This window comes from Phodopus roborovskii, unplaced genomic scaffold (genome assembly GCF_943737965.1).
Source record: "Phodopus roborovskii unplaced genomic scaffold, PHOROB, whole genome shotgun sequence".
Taxonomy (NCBI): Eukaryota; Metazoa; Chordata; class Mammalia; order Rodentia; family Cricetidae; genus Phodopus; species Phodopus roborovskii.
Window position 1 is genome coordinate 34,122,976 of NW_026125052.1, and position 27,319 is coordinate 34,150,294.

The 27,319-nt window shown below is 53.1% G+C and overlaps 3 protein-coding genes across 4 annotated transcripts; all 3 read right to left on the reverse strand.

Annotated features, from left to right (window-relative positions):
• Nucleotides 1-328: 328 nt before the first annotated feature.
• On the reverse strand, nt 329-4,176 carry Pycr1 (pyrroline-5-carboxylate reductase 1). Its single transcript, XM_051182225.1, has 8 exons — nt 3,899-4,176; nt 3,375-3,503; nt 3,099-3,169; nt 2,273-2,452; nt 1,823-2,044; nt 1,592-1,684; nt 1,325-1,488; nt 329-503 (listed from the first exon to the last, which is right to left on the reverse strand). Exons 2-8 carry the CDS (start codon nt 3,439-3,441, stop codon nt 344-346), a joined length of 957 nt encoding a protein of 318 aa, XP_051038182.1. The 5' UTR covers nt 3,442-3,503; nt 3,899-4,176; the 3' UTR covers nt 329-343.
• A 3,068-nt stretch (nt 4,177-7,244) lies between these two features.
• Nucleotides 7,245-8,207, reverse strand: Myadml2 (myeloid associated differentiation marker like 2). Its single transcript, XM_051183606.1, has one exon. It carries the CDS (start codon nt 8,188-8,190, stop codon nt 7,267-7,269), a length of 924 nt encoding a protein of 307 aa, XP_051039563.1. The 5' UTR covers nt 8,191-8,207; the 3' UTR covers nt 7,245-7,266.
• A 6,218-nt stretch (nt 8,208-14,425) lies between these two features.
• On the reverse strand, nt 14,426-21,977 carry Notum (notum, palmitoleoyl-protein carboxylesterase). Of its 2 annotated transcripts, none has more exons than XM_051182235.1 (12): nt 21,720-21,977; nt 20,587-20,960; nt 19,426-19,478; nt 19,253-19,348; nt 18,899-18,959; nt 18,433-18,491; nt 18,071-18,173; nt 17,166-17,357; nt 16,917-17,017; nt 16,034-16,181; nt 15,351-15,398; nt 14,426-15,155 (listed from the first exon to the last, which is right to left on the reverse strand). In XM_051182235.1, the coding sequence occupies exons 2-12, from the start codon at nt 20,931-20,933 to the stop codon at nt 14,849-14,851; spliced, it is 1,515 nt and encodes a 504-aa protein (XP_051038192.1). In that variant the 5' UTR covers nt 20,934-20,960; nt 21,720-21,977; the 3' UTR covers nt 14,426-14,848. The 2 variants fall into 2 exon arrangements, with proteins under 2 accessions (XP_051038192.1, XP_051038201.1); XM_051182244.1 differs by lacking the exon at nt 21,720-21,977 and adding an exon at nt 21,317-21,419.
• Between the last annotated feature and the right edge of the window lie 5,342 nt (nt 21,978-27,319).

A 27,319-nucleotide genomic window follows, 5' to 3' on the forward strand; every position in this document is an offset into this window, starting at 1 on the left:
GATAACAAATCAAGCCACTTATCTTAAAAGAAAAAAAGGAGGTTGGCATGTTGATATCCCCCCCCACATAATCCCAGAATTTGAAAAACTAGAGTCGAGGATTAAGTGTTCAAATCGAGCATCACAACGGTGCAACACACCTTTAGTCCCAGCACTCGGGAGGCAGAGGCAGGTGATCTCTGTGAGTTCAAGGCCAGCCTGGTCTACAGAGCAAGTTCTAAGCCAGGGCTACACAGAGAAACCCTGTCTCAAACACACAAACAAACAAGAAAGAAGGAAAGAAAGAAAGGAAGAAAAGAACAAGAGGGCCGGGAGCAGGAGGGATGCAGGCTGAAGAGATGAGTCATTCCTTGCCTGCTGGGGCCGGGCTGCAGGGCAGTGACTTAAGGCCAAGAGAAGACACAGAGGTCCCAGCAGGGGAGTCCAGTTTCACCTTATCCAGTACAGTCTTTTTGATGGCAGCAGGGGAGACAGTTTCCTGGTCAGCCATGGTCTGCAGCTCCCTGGGAAAGCAATGAGACGGTGGGTCTGAGTCCCTCCTCCCAGGACCCACCCTTCCAGCAGCAGCTATGCAGGGTGGTGCTGTACGGGCGGGCACACCATCTATCTCAGAGCGGCTCCGGGTCACTATCAACCATCAAGATGGCCCAGTGCTCCCCCCTCCCCCCCACCCCCTGAACTTTTCACTGCCCAACTTGTGGCAGGATCTTGCTTCTCCTCTTTCCATGGGCCATGCTAAGTGGCCAGGTCCCGTGTCCAAGCTTTGCTGTGGCACTCAGACTTCTCCAGACATTTCTGCTAGAGGGTGGACACTGGCAAGAAACGGACTGCTGGCTTACGGCTGTAGACATGAAGACGGGTCAGGGATTCCCAGCCATGGCTCTGCCTTACACCAACTGAGGGAACCTGGGCATGTTTCGTTCAACTCTTATCAAGCCATCTTGCTGACAACATGCTCCCATGTTAGCTAACTCACTGAACCTGGGAAAGGTCACGAAGAAGGTGCTGGGCAGGCCTCCTAAACCACCGCCCCCCCACCCTTCTAGCCTGGCTCCCTGGCCAGGATGGGGAAATGGTACGAAGGCTGTATTGCAGGACCAGATACTGTCTACAGACACATAACAATACATTCTCACATGGCAATGCAAGGGAGCTAGAGGCATTTCATGTTGTGACCCAAGGAGCCTTGGGACTTCCAAAATCCTCCTCAGAGCCAGGACAGGGCTCAGTGGTATCTACTGAGCGAATAACTCCTTTGAAGCCTTTGAAGCCAGGATTCTGGTGTACAGAGTTGGTGGCGAGAGTGGGCAACGGCGGGACCTACCGTGTGCGGATGCAGGAGGCCTCCACAGCATTGATAAGCAGGGAACGAAAGCCCCCACTCTCCAGCACATGCAAGGCATGGATGGTGGCCCCACCAGGCGAGCAGACATTGTCCTTGAGCTGGCCTGGATGCTCTTCTGAGTCTAGTAGCATCTTAGCTGCCCCCTGTGACAAGAAAGAGGGGCTGATGGCAGTAGGGCACCTAACTACCTACTTCTACAGATACTAGTTTTGGGTTTAGCAAGGAGCAGCTGACCAAAATACTGACCAGGAGGGCCTGGGCCCCCAGGCGGACAGCCAGGCGCCTTGGAAGACCCATTTTCACACCACCATCAGCGAGAGCATCCAGGGCGGTGAAAGCCTGTGGGGAGAATACACCCTCAGCCACCGTCCTACCCTCTTCTCTGGGACCCAGAGCAGGGTGCAGCAGAAACAGGTGCACGGAGGCCCCGGGGAACTGCCCATAGCTCTAACCACCACTCATCATTCCAGTCCTCACATAGGCAGGGCCGCTGCCACTGAGCCCCGTGACAGCATCGATCAGATCTTCCTCCACCTCCGTGCAGAAACCCACGCTGCCCATGAGCTGCTCCACGAGCCTGCCATCCTCCACCCGAGCGTGAGTGCCTGTGGCATACACTGTCACACCCTCCCGCACTATCACCGGGGTGTTGGTCATACAGCGGATGACTTTGGGAGCTGGCTGGCACGCTGTCAGCTTCTGAAAGAGAAACCGGCTCTGTCACCCTGGTCCTGGCCACTGGCCCTCACCCCAGGCATGGGAAGTGCGTATGGACCTGCTTGCCCAACCGAGCACTGCCTGGGTTCTTGCTGTGGGCTGGGCTGCTATGTATACCCTGTACACAGATAGAGAAGCCCAGAGCAGAGCTCCTGAGCATATGTTCCACACCGTCCCCCAAGCCCTACGGATCTGGCCCACAGCACCCACCTTTTCAATGGAGTTGATGGTGACACCTGCCGCACAGGACACCACAATGTGCCTGTCCTCAATGTTAGCACCAATTTCATCCAGGATGAAGGGGATGATGTGTGGCTTCACAGCCAGGAAGAGAACATCACTGTGGCGCACTGTCTCCTTGTTGTGGGGTGTCAGGTTCACCCCTATCCTCTGCAGGAGTGCAAGGGTACTCAGCTTGCCTCACGGGCTGTCTGCCCACAAAGCTGAGAGCCTTGTGTGCACAGAAGCCCACAGGCTGCTGGGCTGTGGTGCAAGCTGGGTTGGGAGTCAAAACCCACTCAGCTGTCCTTATCCAAAAATGGAAAAAGCACTATGCCCTGGAATGTGTCCCCTTTGAAGCAGAAAAGGATGTCACAGCCTTATAAACACGGTCCAGCCCATTCTACCTGAGGCTGTACTGGCTGCAGTCTCTGCAGCTGCCTGCCTTCCGGAGATGGACGGTAGCCTCAATCTGGGAACCTGACCCCCACATCTTCAGCCTGAAATCCTGATTGAGCCATAGCAAACAGAAAATGTACTCCCCAACACCCAGGTCCATTGTCTGCTCCCAATGCTGCCCAGCCTTCCGGAGATCTCATTCCAGACTAACACCCTCTCCTGCTAGCTGTATTCATGACAGGGCAGTGAGGGAGCATCTGGAGATTTCCTTGTGGCAGGTTTGCTTTTCCCACTGGAGTAGGGAGCTACACTACTGCTGCCCCCACCCTGGCCCTCAGTCAGGTGCGTTGCACAGCTAACCCTAGACACCAACTCCAAAGAGAGTCAGACTTCCTATCTGCTCTAACGTGGCACCTACCCGGAGGGCAGAGACCGTGGCTTGGTCCATGTCCGGAGAGCTGGCCATTATCTTGTGAGCAGCCAAAACACCTGTAGGAAACAGAATTCCTCCCTCAAAGCTAGTTCCAGTCTGTCTGCCCCACACTGCTAGGAAAGAACGGGCAGAGAAAACCTCACCCCTTTAGGACAGCAACCCCAAACATACGGTGGTAGCTTACATTTCTCAAAGGACCGAGACCACTAACCCAGACATTCTACTACGTTAGCACCCTCCCTGGCCCCAGAGGAAGTCTACCTGCTGCTGTGAAGCCTTTGGCTAGGGCAAAAGCCAGCTGCCCTGCCCCGATGAAACCCACACTCATGTCTGGAGGTCCAGCTCCCACAGCCTTCACAGCTAACGCCGGCTCTGCAGGGCAGCTGCAAACTGGACCGACAGGATGGAAAGCAAGGAGTTGGGTGGGCAGTACCAGGTTTGGCCGCTCCTGGCAGCCAGGTGCTCCCCAATTCCCATACCAGCCTGCCTAATATCTAGGTTGCTTCTCGGCTGGCCTGGCTGGGAAGTTGTCCCGGTTTCCCCACACCCCGTACCACAAGCACTTGCTGCCAGAGCAAGGATGCCAGAGCTGCATGCAGCTGAAGGTCCTGAACCCACCGGAAAGGGCTTAGGGAGAGACAGATTGTAGGGAAGGGGCCGGAATCCAGAGTACCCTCAACAGCCAAGACCGCAGTCCGCCTCCACCTTAGGTCCCAGAAGCCCCATCCCCGTAGCCTTCATTATAGGAGTCCCAACCCAGGTGCCCGGTGTCCCGCTACAGGTACCTGTGTGCAGCTACACGCGCGAAGGTCCGGCCCTCTGCATCTGCCACGCGGCACCCACGCCCACCGGCCCCACCCCCCATTCCACTTCAGCCAATGCGCGGTGCGGCCTCCGGGAGCTAGCCAATCCAGAGCTGCAGCAGGAGCCTTGTGCGTTGCATCATCCACAGGGCTTGGACAGACACGCCTCCCTGCTACCTCCCTGAAGTGGGTGGTGGTTGCGAATACAGATCACTACCACAAAAGCCACGAATCCCTTCCTCTATCTGTTGTTTCGTTGCTGGTGTTCCTTTGAAAGCTAGGCACTTTCTACAGCCACGGGCCTACCTATTACTTCCCGAACCTCCTCCATCCTACAGTGTCCTAATTTCCGAACCACGGATTATGGAGATAATTTGCTCAGGATGTCTGCGGACCCCCATAGGTGCTCAGGACCCATTTGCTCGTCTAAAAGTTGCACAGCAGTCTGGGGATTCCCCAGACTTTACCAAAATACAAGTGAGTCCTACGCACACCCCACCCCCCTCAGAGTATGCTTGCTTTTTTTTTTTTTTTTCCTGTTGTGTTTGTTGCCTTAGATAAAGACAAGCTGCTTTAGAAACAAATTTCAAAATCATTAGGAAGCTTCTAGCCTGCAACGTTTCGATTTCTGTCCCTTCTTAACCATAATGACCACCACCCAAACTAGGAGACTACTCCAGGTATGTCTGCATGGCCAGTTTGGTGCTCACCCTCTAAGAAAAAGGCTCAAGCGTATGCGTATATCTTAGAAGTTCCGTTCTCCAAACTCAGCTCCCTGTATCAGATACTTTCCAGGGCTTTGGAGAGACGGCTCAGCGCCTAAGAGCATCGGTTGCTCTTTCTGAGGACCTGGATTCTGCTTCCAGAGTCCATACAGCAACTTACGCTACCCAGAACTGCTTTTCTAGGTGATCTGAGGCTTACTCTTAATGCCGTAGTCAACAGGTGTGCGGGAATGTGCATACATAGGTGTGACATAGTTATACACATAAAATAAAAAAAAAGAAAGGTATGCTTTCCTCTAAATGGTAACAAGCAACACCCCTACAACCAAAAAAAGACGCTCCTGTAGTCTAGGGAACCCTAGAAACCTTTCTCCCATTTTCCTCCTGAGTCTTAGCCATCTTCTCCTCTGCCTTCCCTCAGGACCTCTGGAATTTAGGTTGGATGTGATGTGGGGAGCAGAAGGCCACTCAGCAACAAGAACACTTGGTACTTAGAGACAGATACCATGTTTCAGAATTTTAGCTAGTAAAAGAATGACTGGGGGTGGGGGTGCTGGAGAAATGGTTCGGCTCTCCCAGAGGTTCCTGAGTTCAATTCCCAGCAACCACATGGTGGCTCACAACCATCTGTAGTGAGATCTGCTGCCCTCTTCTGGCCTGCAAGCATGCATGCAGACAGAACACTACAAAATAAATGAATCTTTTTAGAAAAGAAAAAAAAAAAAACATTATTTACTAAATTCAAAAGCAATTAAAAAATAAAAGGGAAATCCCCTTCCCCCAAAAAAACCAGCCAGACTTGATGAGGCATCACATACCTGTAATCCTAGCTCCAGGGAAGCTGAGGCAAGAGGATGTCCTGAGGGAGGCCAGCTTGGACTACTTTGTGAAACCCTGTCTTTGGGGGGGGGGGAGACAAAAGAGGCAGTTGTTATGGCCCAATGGGAAAAGAGCTCGCTTCGAAAACCTCACAACTTAGCCACCTGCGTTGGCTCTCCTCAGCACATGTAAAGCAGAAGGACCAAGTCCACACACGCACTGTGTGTCCCCTGTCTCACATACACCATACCGATACAGGAAGAAGAAGCGGTTGGGTCCCTGTCTAGACAGGATGTGCTTTGTTCCCTGACCCACAACTTCCATTGTTCAGGCACTTGCAGACCCAGAAGCTACCTATGCCTACCCATTCAAGCGAAAGACAGTGGTCCCAACTCAGTTTCTGGCTGACCCAAGTGTTCCTTCTCCAGCTAGCCAGCAGCAAGGGCCACATAGCACCACACAAGGCCTGGCTCATAGCCCAGAGTCTAAATGTTCTTGGTTCCACAGGACAGAGAGTATGAGGCTTTGGGTGCCTCTAGGGAAAGATAATGAGCCAGCTGTGACCTTCCTTTGCATGTGGCCTTCTGAGCCACCCTGACCTGCCCCCCTTTTCAGAAGGCCCAGACAAGGCCAAGCCTTGCCTTTATCCCAGGATCCAGGGTACCCCAGGCAAGGCCACATCCTCCCTCACGATGATCTGGTTTAGACCTTTTCTCAGAGCATGCTCAAGTGGTGCCATCTTCCACAGCCCCTAAACAGAGATGACTCAAGTAGGCTTGCCTGGGTATTCATCAAAGGTAGCAGGGCCAGGTGTAAACGAGCATTCGCCTTTTATTTCCTGCTGGGGAACAGTCAGTTAACGGGCTGAAGGGCTTCCCAGGGTCAGTCCAGTCTGGCCCTTGCAGAAGAGAAGCTGGATCCAGAGTGAAGGGTAACCTTGCCAGCCAGTCCTGGTATTCAGGAGCAACTGGCTGACAAGGCGCTTGAGGGGTAGCCCAGTGACCAGGCTCCGTGACCCAGTGGGTGCCCCAAGATGTCTCTCCACTAGGAGTCAATGCTGCCAACCAAGCCAGCCTGCCAGAGCCCACGGTAGGCTCTGCAGGCACTTCTGTCACGGTCTGTGTTGGGTGTCTGGGTAGAAGCCCTATCAGTGTCCTGAGGCCATTCTGCTTTCATTGTTGACCTTTGACGTCAGGCCACCTGAGGACTATCGCACAGAAGTCTTTTCTCTGTTTTGAAAAGTGAGGCCGATGGGATACTCCCGGGCACAGGTGGGGTCCGACCTAGTTGCCAGGTTTCTCTCCCAGGGTTCTAGAAACCTCCCCTCCAGACAAGCAGGAGGTTCCAGCTCCAGCATTGGCCTAACCCTGGTGTTCTTGGCTTGTTTTCCACCCATTTCAACCTCGGGAAATTGCCAGATTTCTAACTGATATTACCCCGGCTAAATGCTGATAGTGGCCCACCTCTGAAGTTCATCTAGCGTCACTGTTCCCATCTTCAAAATGAATTACAATAGTGTCTGCTCCAAAAAGCTTCCGTTTGGTACAGTGACTGACCAGCACCGAGCCCAAGGATGGCCAGGAAACTGAGAAACAGAGACAAAGAGATGGAGACAGAGACAGGAAGGAGAGCCCACAAGCCACCCTCTTCTCTCTGCTCAGGGCCTCCTGCCCCTCCGTCCTTCCTCGTTCCCTCTCCTAGTGCCGCCAGATATCCAAGAGCAGACTTGCCTGAGCCCCCAACCTCCCTCTTGTTTGTCCACGCCTTGGTTCACCTTGGGCCAGAGAGCGGAGATGATGGGTCAGGCTACAAGGCAGGCACGAAACGGATCCTCTGGGAGTAGGCGAGGTCGACGATGTAGAGGAGCAGGTTGACGTAGGTGAAAATAGCTACCACCAACTGGCTGTCCCAGGGACAGCTGCCTCGGAGGCAGTCAGGGGGCCGCCCTGGCTCTCCGTACTTGGGGTCAAAGCAGAAGACCGGCCAGATGACTGCAGCACTGAGGTATAGGAGCACAGCCAGGAAGGTGTACACCACCACTAGGCGGTCAAATGGGCATCCCAGGCCCCCTGTGTGCCCCATCACGCTCAGGGCCACCACAGCCACCGTGGCCATGAAGCACAGGCTGTAGACAGCCACGCACCACTGCGTGGCCATGTAGCGCCCATAGCGGCTGTCGTGGACAAGTGCCCCGAAGATGATACAGGCCACAAAGGCTTGGACGATCTTGAGGAGCCCAGACACCGTAGCCATGTAGCTGGCTACCTGACCTGGCCGTGCCCGAGTGAGGGCCACTTCGGCAGCGTAGGCCAGGAAGAGGAGTCCTGCAAAGACGCTGGCTGCCAGGCGGAAGTTTCTGGCCATGCATCCGGCAGGCTCAGGTGGGCACTCCAGCCGGGTGAAGTACAGAGGGTAGATGACGGCGGCCGTGGCACACAGCAGGGTTGCCAGCATGGCAAAGGCTGCTGTGAAGTTGCCCCAAGATAGGCGCAGGCAGCTGTGGAGCCTCGTGAACTCACAGGCCACCACCAGGACTGAGAAAGCAAAACAGAAGCCCCAAGCAGCCATGCAGAAAGTGCCCTGGACACCCCCAAAACCACCTCGGTGAGCAACCAAACTGAAGGTGGTACAGCCGAAAGCCAGCTGCAGCACTCGTGCGGTACCCACAGGGGAGGTCACAGCGCCTAAGTGCAGGTAGGCCCCCCCGGGGGGCTCCATGGTGCTGCCCATCAGGTCCTCTACCTCCCAGCCTCACACAGTGAGTGCCCTGCTGCCCTGGGGTCTGGCCAGCTGAGAGACCTCTGTCTTCTGCGGCAGCGTCTGCATCGGCAGTGTTAACAGTGACTTTGCAGCAGGACAGCGTCTGCTGCCTGTGTCGGGAGCCCTGCCCCCCCCCCCCCGGGCTATAAATAAACAGCCTGATCAGAGCCCCGGAATAGCAGCCTGCATGCTGGTCCCCAGGCTGGAGGGACATCTGACCCCTGTATCCCACAAAGATTCCATGTCAGTTAGTCTACAGATGCTGGACACCCACCTCCTGCCTCTGAAGCACCTGCATCTGTCAGTCCCGGTTAGTAGAGTGTGGGGGAGGGGCTGGTTGAGAACGGAGAGGAGAGCATAGGGGGAATTATTTCAGGGTTGCATTATAGGCCCTTGTCACCTGGCCTGGCTCAACTCTGTCTGTCTGTCTGTCTGTCTCTCTCTCTCTCTCTCTTCCTTCCTTTCTTTTTTTTTTAGCAGATTAAAAATAGATTTATTAAGAAAATAATAAGACAGAACCCCTGAGAGTAAGAAGAGCTCCAAAGAAGAAATACCACACCAACTCTGCCTTTGTTGTTCATTATTTGTTTATTTATTTTGGAGACAGGGTCTCATGCGGCCCAGACTAACCTCAAACTCACTAAATAGTTGGGGATGACCTTGATTTTTTTGTTTTGTTTTGGCATTTCAAAATAGGGTTTCTCTCTATTACTTTGGAGCCTGTCCTGGAACTAGCTCTGTAGTCCATTCTGGCCTCGAACTCACAGAGATCTGCCTGCCTCTGCCTCCTCAGTGCTGGGACTAAAGGTGTATGCCACCACCACCTGGCTTATCTTTATTTATTTTTTAGTAATTTATTTATTTTTATTTTAAGAGCATTGGTGTTGTATCTGATGTATGTCTGTGTAAGGGCGCTGGATCCCCTGGCGCTGGAGTTATGGACATCTGTGAGCTGCCTGTGGGTGCTGGGAATTGAACCTAGGTCCTCTGGAAGAGCAGCCAGTACTCTTAGTCACCAAGCTGTCTCTCCAGCCCCATTTTATGTGTATGAGTGTTTTGCCTGTAGGTATGTATGTGTACCTTTTGTGAGTTTTATGGATGGTTATAAGCTACCTTGTGGGTACTGGGAACTGAACCTATGTCCTCTGCAAGAACAGCAAATGCCCTTAACCATGAAGCCATCTCTCCAGCACCTGAAATTCTCTAACATTCATTTGTTTGTTTTATGTGTATAAGTGTGTTGCCTACGTGTATGTATGTGCACCATGTGCATGAATGGTTCCTGTGGAAGTGAGGAGGCACTGAATCCCCTGGAGCTGGAGTTAGGATTGTTGTAAACTGACTACCATGTGTGTGCTGGGAATGGAACCCAGAGATCATCTGCAAAAGCAGCAAGTGTTCTTAAGCACTGAGCCATCTCTGGAGCTCGATGTTGGACAACTTCAAGAACTTTTCTTCTTCCTCTTCCTCCTCTGCTTCTTCTTGGTTTCTTTGAGACAGGGTCTCTCCAGGTAGCCCTGGCTGTCCTGTAACTTACTATGTAGACCAGCCTGGCCTTAGACCTAGAGAGATCTGATGTGTCTCTGCAGTGCTGGGAATAGAGGGTTGCACCGCACACCTGGCTAAGATTTACTTATTTTTGTTTTATGTCTATGAGTTTTTTTGCCTGCCTGTATATATTTGTACCAGGGTTATGAGCTGCTATGTAGGTGCTAGGACCCAGATCTAGGTCCTCTGGAAGAGCAGCCAGTGCTCCTAACTGCTCCCCCCCTTTTTTTTAATTTAAATTTACAACTACAGAAGTGGTGCCCGTTCAAGTCCAGTCAACAGGGGAAAATCCAGCCTTTTTACTTAGAGTCAATCATGGTAATATCTGCTGAGAGATCTTTGAGGTATTTCTTCGACTTATAAGTGGAAAACATCAAATCTACAGAAGAGTCAAAAAAAAAAATAATAAGCAACCAGCATCTGTGTACTTTCCACCTAGACTCAAGATTGAGTCTGTTTGATTGTTTGTTTTTGCAGCTGAAGGCAGAACACTGGGCCTCGGTGTTACCAGGCAAATGCTTTCCCACCGAACTCAATGGTCTGCAGAATAATTGCTAATACTTGGTGACTCACTTTCATAATCAATTAATTCTGTTAGTATGCCCACAGGCATCTCCTGAGCTATGCCCCTAGAGAACCCATTCAAAAATTTCCAGACAGAGGGTTGGAGAGATATCTTAACAGCTAAGAACACCACTTGCAGGGCTGGAGAGATGGCCTCAGTGGTTAGGAGCACTGGCTGTTCTTCCAGAGGACCCAGGTTCGATTCCTAGAACCCTCATGGCAGCTCACAACTGTCTATAACTTCAGTTCCAAGAGATCTGACACCTTCATACCAATGCACATAAAATAAAGTTAATATATATGTGTATATGTGTGTGTGTATATATGTATGTGTGTGTGTATGTATATATATATATATATATATATATATATATATAGAGAGAGAGAGAGAGAGAGAGCACCACTTGCTCTTACAGAAGATGGGATTCGATTCCCAGCACCCACATGGCTGCTCACAACTTACTGTAAATTCAGTCCCAGGGATTAGCCTCTGCTGGTACCAGGCATGCACGTGATGCAGGGATATAACTGCAAAACATATAGGCAAAACATCCACGCATATAAAATGCAAATAGATAAATCTACTAAAAACTGAAAATGGTTCACACTAAAAATGAAACACATTGTTGCTCAAGCTCTTCACTTGTTCTCAAGATTCACTTATTGCTCTTTAAGGGTGTCTGGCCAGATCGATCAGGAACTGGCATTGAACTTGACTGTAGTGGCTCACCGTGTTCTTATCCTGGAGTGGGATACCCCCTTGTTTTGTGCTTAGCGTCCCTTGTGGGGTATTCAGCAGAGGAGACTGCTCAGACATGGGTTTAAGTCCATAGAAAGCCTTTATTAGCTGGATAGCAACTACACTGAATGTTCCGGATCCCAGTGTAGTCCTGAGCCTTTCTCAGGGTGAGATTTTTAAGCACAAAAAGCATGTTCTGGGTTGGCGTACTTCAGTTAACAAGAACAGTTATCCAGAAATGGAGTTACAGAAGCCAAAAAGCAAGGTTGGTGCATTAGAGACTCTCCCAGAACTGTGGGCTTTGATGGATCAGGTCTTTGTTTCCATTTTTGGCAGGTGGTGCTGTCTGCATGCTGAGTCTTACAGCATGAATGGCAACTTCCATGGTGGAGTCAGTTGTACAGAGATCCAGGGGCCCAGTAAGGTCTGGGGCCCTGTTACAGTGACATTGGCCAAGCGCTTGAAGAAGTGTCCCTCGGAGTGTGCCATGGGACTATTTCCCCATGATTTGATGCCAAACCAAAAGCTTCTCACAGGGAGACCAAGGAGGGAAGATCATATGTGACTGAATCTCTGGACCACAAGGATGGAAGGGCTATCCTATTCATGCGTCCACCTACTTATTTCCCAACTGTCTTCCCAGGATTCTGAGCACCATGGATATTTCTCATAGAAAGTGTTCTCTGAGAATGGAGGCACACTGGCCACCAGATCTAAAATACTTTTTCATGAGATTTCTTACTTTTTTTTTTCTCAAGACAGGGTTTCTCCATATCCCTTCAGAGCCTATCCTGGAACTTGCTCTGTAGACCAGTAGACCAGGCTGGCCTTGAACTAACACCTGCCTCTGCCTGGCCCCCCAAGTGCTAGGATTAAAGGCTTTCTTTTATTGTTGTCGGGTTGATTATTGTGTTTTGTTTTTCTTATGATATTTCTTTCATTTTTTTCTTTTTTCTTTTTTTATCTTTCTTCTGTTTTGTTTTGTTTTTGTTTTTGGAGACAGAGTTTCTCTATATTGTTTTGGAACCTGTCCTGGAACTCGCTCTGTAGACCAGGCTGGCCTTGAATTCACAGAGATCCAAGTGCCTCTGCCTCCTGAATGCTGGAATTAAAGGTGTGCACCACCAACACCTGGCTTGTCATGAGATTTCTAAACATATTATGTGTTATTGAGTGATATGCAATCTTCACCCAGATATTAAGGCCTTTTTAAAATTATATACACACAGAAAGAGAATTTATTAGAGTGGTTTACAGACTGGAATCCAGCTAGCCCAACAATGGCTGTCTACCAATGGAAAGTCTAAGAATCCAGGCTGGATGTCTCAGCTGGTCTTCAGCATACACCAGAATCCTGAAGAAATAATCTCTAAGTCTGGTTGCCAGTGAAGAGAGTAAACAGGCAAAGAAAGGGAGTTTCCATCTTCCAAGTCCTTTATACAGGCTGCCACCCGAAGGTGTGGCCCAGATTAAAGGTGGGTCTTCCCACATCAAAAGATCTGGATTAAAAGTGGGTCTTTCCACTTAACAATGATTTAATTAAGAAAAAAAAATTCCTGCTGGGCAGTGGTGGCACACGCCTTTGATCCTAGCAGCACTGGGGAGACAGAGGCAGATGGATCTCTGAGTTTGAGACCAGCATGGTCTACAGAGTGAGTTCCAGTACAGCCTCCAAAGCCACAAAGAAACCCTGTCTTGGGGGAAAAAAAGAAAGAAAGAAAAAAATAAAAAATTCCCTCACACATGTATATTCAGTCACTTGAGTTTTAGTTAATTCCAGATGTAGTCAGGTTGACAGCCAACAATAGCCATCACATTTCATGCATGCAGGTGCAGGGAATCCAACACTGGTCCTCTTAAAGAACAACCAGTGTTCTTAATTGCTAAGCCATATGGGCAGCCTCTTTTGTTTGTTTGTTTGTTTTGAGACAGTGTTTCTCTGTGTAACAGTCCTGGAACTCCATTTGTAGGCCAGGCTGGCCTCGAACTCTTGGAGACCTGCTTCTGTCTCTAATGCTGGGATCAAAGGCGTGCACCACCTCTGCCTGGCTATGTACTGTATCTTTATGTGAGTGTGTAATGTAGGTATGGGGGCCTGCAGAGACTAGAAGAAAGCACTGGATCCCCTGAACCTGAAGTTACAGGCATTTGTGAGCCATGCAGTGTGGGTGGTAGGATCCTAACTCAGGTCTTCTGAAAGAGCCACGTATACTTTTAACCATGGAGCCAGCTCTCCAGCCTCCACCTGGATTTCTGTGGTTCTTGTTATGCTCTGTTTTTGTTTCTTGTTTGTTTGCTTGCTTGAGATAGGGTCTCAATATACATCCTTGACTAGTGTGGAGCTATGCAAAACAGGCTATCCATAAACTTATAGAGATCTGCCTGCCTCTGTCCACTTAGTGCTGGGATTAAAGGTGGGAACTCATAGTGGATTTTTTTTTTTTTTAGATAGGAAATCTCTCTCACTGGGACCTGGGGCTCTTGATTAGGTCAATAAGCTAGGGGATCCACTTGTCTTCACTTTCACCAAGCTCAGATTACAAATGTATATCACCACATCCCGCCTTTTATATGGGTGCTAGGGATCAAACTCTGGTCCTCGCGTTGGTTATTGTTTCTTGAGACAGGGTTTCTCTGTATCATCCTAGCTGCCTTGGACCTCATTGCATAGACCAGTTGATCCCGGAACTCAGAAATGCTCCTGCCTGTGCCTCGGGAGTGCTGGTATTAAAGGCATGCACCACCATGGTCCTCATGTTTGTATGGCAAGCATTTTTAACAACTGTGCTATCTTCCCAGCACCCACCAGTTCCAGGGTACCTGACACCCTTTCTTCTGACCTCTGTGAGCACCAGGCATGCACATGGTACACATACATACATCCATATAGGCAAAACACTCATATACACAATAAAATAATTTCAAGAAGAAAAACTTGTTTGGTGCGGTGGCACACGCCTTTAATCCCAATAGTTAGAAGGCTGAGGCAGGATGGTCTCTGTGAGTTCCAGGACAGCCAAAGCTACATAATAAAGAAACTCTCTCTCTCAAAAAAAGAAAGAAAGAAAGAAAGAAAGAAAGAAAGAAAGAAAGAAAGAAAGAGAAAATCAAGATGATTGCAATCACCAACAACAGGACCTAAATGAACTCATTCTGATGAATCAATGAATGGATAAATTGAATGGCATTGCCTTGGGAAGAGGGGAGGGGGCTAGGTGGGGACTACTGAACATCCAAGAAGGCATCAGAAGCTGGGATCCCTCTTTTGGTCCTCTGCTGCCCTAGGAACACATTCAAAATGAGTAGAACGAATGGCTCTTTAGATAGATAAGCCTCAGGGCGAGCTTCTGTTATTTTTTTTATTTAATTATTAAGAAAAAATATGTTACAAAACAATATCATCCATCATATATTTCTTAATTTTCATTTCTTAAAAATTAAAGTAATAAAAAAATCCACTTTATAAAATAATACAAAAGAGCATGAATGATCAGTTGGGGGCCAGGAGGGACTGTCTGAGCTGACAGAGGGGCTTCTTCGCCCTGCCTCCCTCCCCAAACTGTGCGGAAGGCTAGGGAAACAGATGTGGGGTGGGAAGGGTCCCTAAGTAGCGGCGGGGGCTCAGAGCAGACCACTTCTCTGGCCAGGCCTCCTGAAGGGATGGGGGGAATATAGGCAGTCAGGCATCCACACCCAGGTGGGTCCTGCGAGTGAGTGGCAGAGCTGAGTCACCCTGGGACAGCCCCTCTTAGTCCACCTCTCCCGGGCAGGGGCCGGCTAGTTCCCACTACTCAGCATCCCCAGCAGCTTGCTGGGCTCCATCCCCTGCTGCTGGGCCACTGTCTGTACATCAAAGCCCACGTGCATGAGGAACTGTGCTAAGGTCATCTCCTGCCCTGTGAACTGGTCCCGGATGGTAGGGCAGGAGGGATTGCAGTGGGGCCAGGGACAGCTGTCCACCAGGTGGAAAGGGCAGCCCTTCATGGGGGTTTTGCTGGACTTATGGCTGTCATGGAAGCTTCGGTCCCAGCAGTACAGTGCCCGGGGCAGAGAAGTCCCCTTCACCTGGACATCCGTCCAATAACTGTGGAAAGAACCCAGGTGGGGTCACCCAGGCCATCACTGTCATTGCTTGGGATTGCATTCCAACCCAGTCACCCAACTAGTGCAGTGCCCTGGAGGGCCCAGAAGGGGCTCGTGGGACACCTACTGTTTCAGGAGGGGTCTATGGGCATATGGGATTACACATGCAAGCGATCTAGGACCAGGGGATACTGACCTCCGGATGATGATCTCGTGTGACAGGCAGGCGGGGGCAAAGCTGGCCCTGGTAGAGAGACAGTCAATCAGCCTGAGTCCCACAGCTTATCCTTTGCCAGATGACCAACTCTTCCACTTGCTGTGGCTGGCTGGCTACTCTTCTGTCCTGGCCTTGGCTCCAATACCCACGCACCACATACACATTGACCCTTGCCCTCCATATCGTGCTTCATGTACACCTCCTCATCCAGGCAGAGTCTGCTAGGCAGTGGCAGGAGGCTATCTTGGACACCAGTCTGTTGTCTTTTTTTTTTTTTTTTTTTTTTTTTTTTTGAGGCTGGGTCTCATGTTATCCAAGCTAGCTTCAAACTGACTACATAGTCAAGGATGACCTTGATTTCTTATCTTCTTCCTTCTGTCTCTTAGATGTCCTTGTGCCATGCCTGGTGTGTGTGGTGCTGGGGATTAGACCCAGAGCTTTGTACATGCTGAGCAAGCACCATGCCTGATGATCTATAAACCCCAGTCTGAGCCTCCTGCTTTATTTACTTTTTTTAGTCAAGGTCTCACTATGTGACTAGGCTGGCCTTGAACTCACAGACATTCGTCTGTCTCTGTCTCCTAAGTGCCACCATGCCCATCCTCAAGACCTGTGGAGCGGCTGCATGAGCCACCCAGCCCAAATCCCTTTCACACACTCACTGCACATCCTTGAGCGTGCCACGCAGTTCTCGGCCCAGGTTCTGGATGTACAGCCACTGGCCCTCCTGAACCGGCTGCCCAGTGAGATGCACGTTATCCACGGTCAGCTGGGCCTCATCAAAAAGCCACTGCACCACAAACACTGGACCTGGGAGGACGGTGTGGCTCAGCTTAGCCTGCCAGCCTCTGCTACAGCCCTGCTCCTGGCAGGCTCGCAGACCAGCTGTGTTCCACACAGCCCAAGTTCCTGTGTCTTTCTTTCTTTGTTACCCAGAAGAAACACAAGCCATGAGCATGCTGAGTATGCATGCTACACTGTCCACTCTCTCTCAAAGGAGTCTTTGTTGTGGTTGTTTTCGAGGCAGGGTTCCTCTGTATTGCTTTGGAGGCTGTCCTGGAACTAGCTCTGTAGAACAGGCTGGCCTCTAAAGCACAGAGATCCGCCTGCCTCTGCCTCCAGAGTGCTGGGATTAAAGGCGTGGGCCACCAACACCAGCCTTCTCAAAGGACTCTTGAAAATCCACTTTTACTGTGGTCTGGCTCTCAGGGTCTCTCTGACTTAGGCTTGGCGATGCTGTCCCTTGGCATGGGGCCTCACTATTCTTTGGAAAGTGGGTCTGGGAGAACTAATTGGTGGCCTCCAAATGCAGAAAGAAAAGCATGCGAAATTGGCTCTGATGCCACGGCAAGCAGGGCTAGTTTGCTTGGGACCAACCACAGTTCTGGTGATAAAATCATGGCAATCCCAGGTAAGTAGGCATGGACACGTCTGTGGAACAGCGTCAAAGGTCTGTGGTCTAATCCCTTTAATTTCAGGACCGGTAGGTGCACAATTCAGGATATCCCACCACCTCCCAAACGCCTCACTGAGCTGGCCACTCACAGCGCAGAGTTGGGTATACTTTGTAGCCAAAGAAGCAATTCCACTCCTCGCCTTCCTTGAACTGGCGCTGACAGCGCTCTGGGACCATCCCATTCCAGTACCTGCAGCCACAGTCGAAGGTTAGGTTGTGACCCTAGAGTACTCCTCCCCTTAGGATATTATCCTACCCCAGGCCCTTTGTACTAGACAGGGTTTTGGCATGGGGTTGCCACCACTCCACCCCACCCATCTCCACCCCTCACCCCTCACCTGATGCCACGGCGGATGGCCTCTGTGGGAGCACAGTTGATGGTATCGATGCAGTCCGATCGGCGATACTGTTTGTTGTCCAGGAACCAGCCTGAGTCAGCCAGGCCCCGCACCTGGATGGATGGGTAGCCCAGCTCCTCCAACAGCTCAGCCACGCGGTCTACATTCAACAGCACCCCAGTGCCCCCAGCGCTGAGGGAAGGCCAGACATGAGGCCAAGTGGCTGGAGAGAGGTGCTTGCTGTCCACCTAGAGCTGGCTTAGCCCCAGCCCTAGTCCTGAGGGAGGACTGCCTCTCAACAATGCATTCTGACTGCAGGCATGCTGCTTGTCTATGGGCAAGACACAGGGACCTCTCTCTCCCTCAAGGTCTGGAGACAGAGGACTGGCAAATTCTAAGCACTGGCCCACAGCTAAGACTGGCAGGACTCAGAGCTCACTCTCCTCCTCTTTTTTTTTTTTTTTTTTTTTCCTGTATCGGTTTCCTTATCAGGCATGCATTCTATATTCCTAGTGGAATACAGCCACTGACCAGCAGGTGTCATCCCAGCCTACCCTGACACTGGTTCTCAAGAAGAGACACTGGAATACAACTGACCACTAACCTACTCTCTAGGTGGCTGCAGCCCAACACCCTTGGGGGTCCAAAAGCATTCTCTAAACAGTTTTCAGCTCAAACGCTCTGAAGCCAGACCTCTAAGGTGCTCCGAGTGAGGCTGATCTCCCTGCTCCTGCCCGTGAAGGCTGGGGCCAGCAAGGCTCTGTGAGGATAGACTACAGGGCTGTGGGCAGTTCCCTTCCAGTGTCTTCTGCTCAAGCTCCACTCTTCCCATGTTCCCAAGCTGCCACAACAGCCCCTTGTTCCCTGCATACAAAGTCCTCTTCCCTTGGGTGCATTCTGCTTACCTGCTCCCAGCCAGCAGCAACACCTTTGCCCCACTCAGCCCTTTGCCCAGGAGCTCCCGCACCACCTCCTGGATGATGAGGGAACCCATGAAGGCATACTCATCTGTAAGGAAAAGGGGTAGATTTGGATGAACTTGGACAAAGGACAAGGTCTCCTGCTCCAGGAGCAGAGAAGAGGAGTCTGGGCTCTTTCCAGGGATGGGGAAGACTGAGGAGGGAGGACCAAGGGCTTGAGGCCCTGCTAGGGGGTCCCTCGGGGGCCAGGTGAGCCACAGACAAGCAGGAACCCTAAGGCATGCTACAGACAGGTTGAAAATGTCTGCGTTTCCCCGTAAGTTCCACCGCCCTGCCCAGGGACTCACTCTTCTCAGGCTTTGGTGAAGTCCCACTCCAAACGTCACTGGAGCAGTAGGGGATGAAGCTGTAACAGGGATCGAGTGAGCCCGCCATGGCCCTCTGCTGCCCAAAGCTACCGTGAGAGACCCCCCCCAAGAAAAATGCTGCCCAGGACAAGCCCCTCAGGAAGGACGCTCTCCCTAGGAAGGTCCTCTAAGAAAGGGGCTCCCTGGAAGAAACGTCGTCCCAGGAAGGAACACTAAAAGGGTGGCTCCTAAAACAGGACCTTTAGGAAAGACCTCCCCATGGACCAGCGCCCCCAGGAAGAACCAAGACCTCCATTAGACACTACCCCAAATATGACCCATTACAAAGGCCAGCCCCAAGAATGAATCCCCAAGCGCTCCTACAGGACAGGACTCCATAGGAAGGACCACTCCAGGAAAGACTCCCAGGAAGGAACCCCACCAGGGGAAATCCATGCCCTCTTACACCATATTGGCATTCCACCAGTGAGGGTTCTCCTCTGGCTGGGAGGATAAAATCCCAGTACCTGGAGAAAGAAAGGAAGAGGAAAGGTAGGGATGGGGACTTCCTAACGACTTCAGCCAGGGAAGTGGGCGGGCTCTAGTTTGAGCTGAGATGCTAGAGCGGATAGCGAGTCAGGTGAGGAGATGGATGATGGGCTTATTTACCCAAGAAGTCACCATACCAAAAAGGGAGGATGAGCTCACCATAATTTAGGGCCTGGGATGGGGTTCCAGGGTGAATGAGTCCTTCCTAAAGGACGAGTCTGCCCATTCCGCCACTTCCCCCAGACTGGCCAGCCTATTCTGTGCTGCTGACCTGTGCGTGTGTGCGGCCAGTCTTTGGAGCTCATGAGACGCCGCATGGTGCTGTATCTGGAGTCGCAGTTCTCTCGGTTGAAGCAATACCAGCCGCCTGCGGGCACAGGCACTAGGCTCGGTTCTGCGTCCAGAGGACCCCTCCTGTGCCACACCTCAGCCCCTAGAACCTACCTTCCAGAAAGAGTAACCACCGCCGACTGCCCTTGGACTCCTTCAAGTAGTAGCTGCAGGGAAAGCGCGCAGAGTAGGCAGTCAGTTGGGGATACCTGAGCCACCGCCACGCGTGCGCTACCCTCCACCCCAAACTTCCACGAATCCTCAGCACTTTCCAACTCCGGTACCGAAAGGGTCATTCCACCTGTTGCCTGGAGCTCACCGCAGCCGCACGGGGGCGCCCGCGGCCAATCGCAAGCGGAACGCACAGACTAGTGGAACGCGGCCGATTCCCCGGGGGTGGCGATAGTGAGGAGGGGGAAGGAGGTCCGTGGAAAATTCCCACAGCCCGCCCCGCGCGGCACCCGTGTTAACCCTGGCGCGGATGACGAGGAGAGGCGCTCGCGGGAACGCGGTGGCATTTGAACAGTGAGAAATGCCAGGGCTAGAGGCCTGTAAACCGGTAGGGGTAGGTGAGCACCGGGAGATGCCGAGATGCGGGAAACCACCGAGGCGGTGCCACAGCCTTCCTTCCTATCAAAGCCCAGGCTAACATCGATCAACTGAGCGCACCGGCACCCACAGTCCCTTCCGACCTCTCAGCTTCGCCTGTGTCCTCTATTTACTTCAAAGTTGAGTGCATGTGTGAATGCTGCACCTGGGGCCTTCGGTCCCTCTTGGGCCCCCTCCTTGCTCCCGTGGTCATTCCTGACTGTCCCGAACCAATCTGGGATGCACAGGGGAACCCTGAGACAGGAACCTCCCGTCCCTCAGTGGAGCCTCTTTCTACTGGAGTCAGGGTCACTCTGGGACTGCAGTCTCTTTCTGTCCGAGGACCTGAGCACAAAAGCGGGTGCACGGTGGCCAAGGGGTCAGCACCCGAGCTGACCTCAGACCAGGGCTTCAAGAGCTGCTCCCTCCCCCACTTTGGGAGGCACAGAGCCAGGCCCTCCCCAGGGCCAGCAGCGCTGGACTCCCGATTGGAACCCTTTCCTCTGGGGACCAGATCTGCCATTGAAAACAGGGAGGGTCCAACGCACTCTCCGCATTTGTGCGCGCACAGGGAGGCAGAGGATGCGGGCGCCACGAACGATGGGAGCGAGCTAGGCGCAGAGCACCGGCGGGGCCAGCCAAGCAGGGCCGATGGCCTCCCGGGGTCCTGCCCAGCGCCGGCCTTACCCGGCGGGGCTGCCGTCATTGCAGGTCACCGACGTGTTCAGTAGGAGGTGAAGGCGCAGGTCCTCGTTAAGCTGCTGCGCAGAGCAGGGGTACAAGGACTGTGCCAGGCTCTTGACTTGCGCCATAAAGCTGTCCATGTTGCCCTCCACGGCCGTGAAGTCCAGCGGGAAGCTCTCCACCGGCTGCCCGGCGCCCGGCGCCACCTCAGCCCGCTGCGGGGGCGGCGGCGGAGGCGGCGGCGGCTGGGGAGGCTGCTGGCCACGGCGCCGCCAGGTCTTCCTGCCCTCGCTGCCCCCGACCCAGTGCAGCAGGCCCAGCAGTAGCAGCACGCGCACCTCTCCGCCCATGGCAATGTCACTCCGGCCTGTGGCCACCTGCGGAGAGCGGGCGGCTGTGAGACGTCGGCGGCTTGGGGCGCCGGGCCAGGGGGCGCGCGGGCCACTGCTACTCCTCGGCCCCGGCTCCCGCGCGTTGTTCCTGCCCTGGGCGGCGGGGCCGGCTCTCGGCGTCGAAGCTCTGGAGTCAGGCGCCACCGGTCTCCGCAGCTCGGGCAACGCGCGTAGCCGGCCGAGGGCAACGCAGAGTCTGGGTGCGCTGGCTCGGGCCCGCGCCAATGAGCGGCGGGGGCCGAGCTGGGCGTAGTTTGCGGGGGCCGCGGCGGCCCGGGTGCCCGCGCGTTAGAAGTGCCGCCGCCGCCCGGGCGCGGCAGGGGGGAGGGGGCTGCGCTCACTCTTTTCTTGGCGGAGGCTTAGCCTTTTCTTCCCAAACCACAAGCCTGACGGAGGGGCCTGGACTAACCCGTTGCGGCCGCCGGAGGCGCTCCCGGCCCGGCTCCGTGGGGGGCAGCGCGGCCGGGCTGGCCTGGGGCAACTAACTCCATTCTCCGCGGCCAGCCCGGCGCCGCTACCCCCGCCCTCAGAGCGGCCCGGGGGCCGAGAGGAAGAGGCCTTTCCGCATCGGGGGCGCCCTGCCCCCGTGCAGCTGCCGGGCCCGACGGGCCGAGGCTCAGGGTGCGAGCGTTCACCTGGAGCCGCCGGGGCCTTCCCTCCCGCGCCCAAGCCCAGTGCATTCGTGGGAGACTCGCACTCGGGCCCCCTGCGCACACTTCGCACTGCCCGGAGTCCTGCGCTCACCGTAGGTCCTCGTAGTTGCTCCAGCTGCGCTATCCTGCTGGTGCGCCCGACTGCGCTGCGCTCCCTCTCTGGCGCTGGCGTAGAGCCGCCCGAGACTTTTATCCAGCGGGGCCCCCGGGATCAAAGCGGCGACGGACACAGGGCTCCGCGCCGAGGGGCCGGTAGTAACGGCGCAGGGGGGCCTGTGCGAGGAGCGGACAGGTGGGGCCCAAGGCCGGGCTTTCGGGGTCGACCTGCAGGAAAGATCGAGCGTGTGAACTCAGCCCGCGGGAGAATCTCCCTATCCGGTGCTGATGCTGGAGCCAGCAGATGCAGGCAGGTCAGAGGCGGTGCTGCGACTTAACAGGGCTGGTAGGCCTCGGTAGAGAGACTTGCTGCTGCACCCCATGAAGAAGACCCCTGAGAACCTCTCCCTGCCCCGCTGGAGGAGAAGAGGGCCGAGGATCGGAGAAGTTTGCAGCTTGGAGACCTCCTTGCATCTGCCAAGTCATCTCACCTAGTGAGCCCACCTCCTCTACACATCCCAAGGCTCAGGTGACTGGCGGGAATGAAATTCCTGCCAGAAATCAAAACTGGGAGCCAGCTGTGGCGTGCACAGAAGACAAGGAGATTGCTGAAAGTTCTGGGCCAGCTATGGCTACACAGTGAACCTCTGAAGTTAAATAATGAAAACACAAAGTGGAGGGGGGCAGGACTGGTGATGATGGTCGTAGTGGTCGAACGAGACGCACAAAACACACCCACCCTAAGTGCACCACAGGCCAGCCTCTTATTTTCCTTTACCCTCTGCCTGCAGCCTGGTAGCCTTCTTCTAGAAACAGGAACCACACCTGCCTTTCAGGACCCGCGGCCAAACCTTGGGCAGGGCTTCTGCAGCCCACATTCTAACTCAAGACTGGAGGAAGACGGCTTCATCTAGTGGGTACCTTGCGGCAGGCGCCTCCTAGTCAGGCATCCTAGGGAGGAGCCAGGAAGGATGCCACTGGAGTGGCAGGGCCACCCTGCTGCCGCTCTCCTGGCTGAGTAAGCTGCTTGCAGAAAGCAAGTTCCCAATACGCCTTCATACACATCAGGCCAGCTATCCCAAGATACGGTGAGAAGAAGCCAAACAGAAGGCTAAAGCGCAAAACCCAAAATGAGGCCGCCTGAACGTCACATATGCTAGGGCCACCCTGTGCAGATGGGAACAGAGAAGCTGGGAAATTCACCAAGCTCTGTTCATTCAGAAGGTTCACATTTGGGGTGGAGGGATGGTCCAGCGGGTAAGAGCACCGGCTGCTTTTGCAAAGAACCCAAGTTCAATCTCCAGAACCCACATGGTGGCTCACAACTGTCTGTAACTCTATTTCCAGGGGACAAAAAGCCCTCGTCTGGTCTCCTTGGTCACCAGGCACACACATGGTGCACAGACATATGTGCAGGCAGAACACTCAAATGCATACAAATAATACTTTTAATCCCAGCACTTAGGCAGGCAGTCTATGAGTTCAAGGCCAGCCTGATCTACAGAGCTAATTCCAGGACAGTCAAGGCTACAGGAATAAACCCTGACTCACCCCCTCCCAAAGAAAGAGAGAAAAAGAAATACACATTTGCTCTCTCCCTGTTGTTGGATCAGCTTAGTCTGTGCTTGGGACTGGCCATGGGCAATAGTTTCATTCAAGGCTGACTCAGGATAGAAATAAGCATTGGGCAAGAACCTACACTAGAAGACTTCTACTCTAGGAGCCCATTATTCTAAATCTCAGCAGAGAAACACTAACTTCAATCTGGGTGGCTTGGCTATACAGGGCTAGGCTTCACCAGAGGATGGCTGCACAGGGCATGGCTGCACAGGGCATGGCTGCGCAGGGCATGGCTGTGCAGGGAATGTCTGCACAGGATAAGGCTGCACACAGGGCATGGTCACACAGGGCACGGCTGCACAGGGCTAGACTGTACACTGTCCTGGCCCCGAGCCATTTCCTGGTGGGAAGATTTTGGGCAAGGCCGTGACCTCTCTCTGTGCTTCCGTTTCCTACCCTTTAAAGTAAAGCAATGACCGTACCTCCGTTGGAGGGTTGTTGTGGGATTACAGGAGCCCATGCATGAAAGTGCTCAGCAGGGTGGTGGTTATGATTGCCAGAGAAATTCCAGAACAAGCCAAGGGCATGCATATTCTATTCTCTGGCCTTTGCTGTAGCGTGATTTAGCCTGCACACACATCGAACCGTAATGAGTTTGTGTTTGGTTTATTTAACATGAGTAGCAGAAACAAAAAGGGGTTCCAACCAAAATTCCCCTTAAAAACTCTGCCCTCGGGCTCAGTCTTCCTTCTTTCTCCTTCTAAGGTGTCCACTATGGTGCCTGTATACACCTCTGTCCTTCTCCTGGCTCAAATAGGCCAATTTTATCTTCCCCCAAGGCTGACTGTGTGTGTCCTCTGCCTCAGAGCCTTCAATACCATGAGTGTGGGGAAGTCTCTCCAGAATCCAGGTCCTTGCAGTCCACCTGTGCCAGAACTAGAGGCCACTGTAACCCTCACAATTGTATGGAAGACTCAGCAGCAGCAGACCAGACATTGCTTCGTGCCAGCTTGAGTGGACCTGAGCAATAACATGGGGAATTAGCAAGTGTCAGTGAGGACAAAGAGAGGCTGGAGCTCTTCGCTGCTGAGGGTGGAATAGAACGGTACAGCTGCTACAGAAAACGACTGAGTGACTCCTCGTAAGTCAAACACAAATTCAACGTCTGACCCAGCAACTCCGCTCGTAGGTATAGTTCCCAAAGAATCAGAAACAGGTGTTCAAACAAAAGCTGGAACACAAGTGTTCAGAGCAGCGCAATTCTCAATGGCTAGAAAGGTGGAAGCCGCTCAGAGCCCACCAGTGTGGTTTGTCTCCACAATGGGATGCGTTTCAGCTTTAAAAGGAAGGTTCTGACCTATGCTACAGTCTTAAAAACACTATGGAGTGAAATAACACAGACACAAAGGGCGTATACTGAATGGTTGCATTGACATGAAATACCCAGGGTAGGTGAACCCACAGGACAAAAGCTACACTGGAGGCCGCCAGGAGGCTGGCAAGAATGGGGAATTAAGGAATGGCTGCTAACAGGCATATGCTTTATCGTTGGGGGTGATAAAAAATGTCCTGAAGCTCTGGCGATGGCTGCACACGTTGTAGGTCTACTGAATGTTACGGAGTTGTGACGCTTCAAAGGATTAAGTCCATGTTACTCGAATTTTACCTTTAAAAGAGTGCAAAGTTTGGAATGGCGGTGTACACCATTACTTGGGAGGTAGGTGGGAGAGGACCCGGGGTTCAAGGCCAGTTACATAGGGAGTTTGATATCAGCCTGAGATATAGGAGACCCTGTCTCAAAACAAACACAGTGTACCCAGGATAGCCCAGGCCAGCTTTCTCCTAATTCCCTTCATAGCTGGGAATGGAACCGGGTGGTGGTGGTGGTGGGGCCTTCTTTCTGTGTCTGGAGCCTGGCTCTACCGTTGCTGGGCTACAGGTCTCTGAGCGGCAGTCCCCTTACCTATATATACAGCGCCTGCTTCACTGTGAGCACCATGGGGAGTAGGATGCTGGGGACTCTGACTGTGAGTCCCTAGGGTGTGATGGAGAACAGCTGTGAGGGTGGAGCTTGGTGGGACCTCAGCCATTAGGGTGGTCTGAGATCCTAGGTATAGGAGGCTCGTGGACTGGGACAGCGAGTCAGACTTGGAAACAATGTTACAAGTTACCCCCGTGGGTGCTCAACACCTTGCTCAGCCTTGGCTGCCCCACTGCCTACTTTATTGGGATGGGTACTATGTGGCTAATCCTTTTGTTCTTCCCTGGATCGCATTAGAGCTGTTGGTGGGTGCATCTGCCTAGTTTAGATGGAGAGTGTGCCCAGTAGCAAGGAGGCTTGGGGGAAAAAATATCACAGTCCCTGGAGCAGGAGGGGCCTGTACATTTTCAGAGAATACCTCAAGAACAGGATTGGGGTTCGGTTTGGTTCTGAGGTTCTGGAGAGAAGGGCAGAGTGAGATGGGGATGCACAGATTAACATGAAGTTAAGGGACTGGGAGTTGCAGGTTTTACCTAGTCAGGCAGGGACCCAGGTTCTGGGAAGAAGGAGTCAAGAGGGAACAGGTCAGGAAAGAAGAGCTAGGGTCCGGGTTGAGCTGTTCTCCAGCGCTGGGAAGGAGGAGGCTATGGCAGAGGGCAGACAGAGAGAGGCACATGGGTCCCATCTGAGACTCTGAGTGGTATATACTCAGATGAGTGACCTGGTTGAGGGCGGGGCCAGCAGACTTAGCATGTAGCCCAATTCGCTTGCCCGGATGTGGGACTGGCCTCCCCCCTGTATCTATCCCTAGCCCCCAGCCCCCAAGCCTGCACTCTCACAAAGATCCATGGTCCAGCTGCTACCTCCTGCTGTCTGGGGCCCAGCTGTTTTATCCTGGCCTCAGCCACCAGGCCTTACATGGCCATCTGGGTGGCTCTGCACTCCAGCTGCTGGCCTCTGAGGCCCAAGTGAACAAGAAAACTGGGCAGGCTAGCCCCTTTTCCTGTAGCCTGCACCGAGAGGGGGGGGATTAGCTAAGATCCCATTTCTAGCTCTCCGTCTGGGCTAGGGCTCTTTTAGTTTCCCCAAAGCCTTCCACTCTGTACTCATACATGAGCATATTCCTCACCAGCAGCAGTGGGGTGGGTGGCTGAGAGTCACATGGTGGGGACATTGGGTCAATCCCGGCCACTTCAAGGATGGCAAGCTCTTCTGCCTGACATTGGTTAGTTTTCTCAGAGACTTTCAGCTCCTGCTCTTGGGAAACAGGTGGCCATCTGTAGGCGGTCTGGCGCAGCCTTGAAGTCACCTGCCAGACAGGGCAGTATCCTTGATCCTAGGAGTCAGGCAGGGTTCCTTCCTTGCTATCACTAGAATCCTTAGAGCCCAGAGAGGAGACTGAGGGCCCCTCAAGGGTGAACCAGAGGGTGACCCAGTGATAGGGGCTCAGATCACTGAGGTGCCTTGGACCCCACCGATGCTTCGATGCTTCAGGAGTACCTGTTCGAAACAGGACCTCTGCAGCTAAGGGCTGCCCTGCCCCCTTGCCTGGCAGATAGTCCAGGGGGAGGCACCCTGCTGGATGCTGGCTTGCAGTGACTTGGGCTAACTGGAGAGGGTCACTAGGGTGTGGCCACATTCCCAAGCTGGGGGAGGAAGGGTGTAGGCCTGGGAGAGGCTCCCAGTTTATCCATGGAACTTCTTGGGGGTGTCTCTGGAGAGCCCTGAGATGCCTAGTGTATGTCCTTGCTCCTGACTGGGCAGAGCTGCTGTCAGATGGATGTTAGTTGTAAGAGCCTCAGGCTGGTACCGAAGCCTTAACTGCCCAGTTGCTGGCCCCCAGGTGCCTGAAGCAATAGGCTCTACAGGGCAAAGAGGCCAGCTGCCATGTGACCTCCAGCTCCCTCCTTCCAACCCTGTGATCCTCTGGCAGGCTTGCACGTGGCCTCTGAGGAGGCAGAAACAAACCCTCAGATCTCTGCCACTGGGAACCTTTCAGCGGATGCTTCTCTTAAAGGGCTATACCACTTTTAACTCAAAGCAGATCCTTGGAG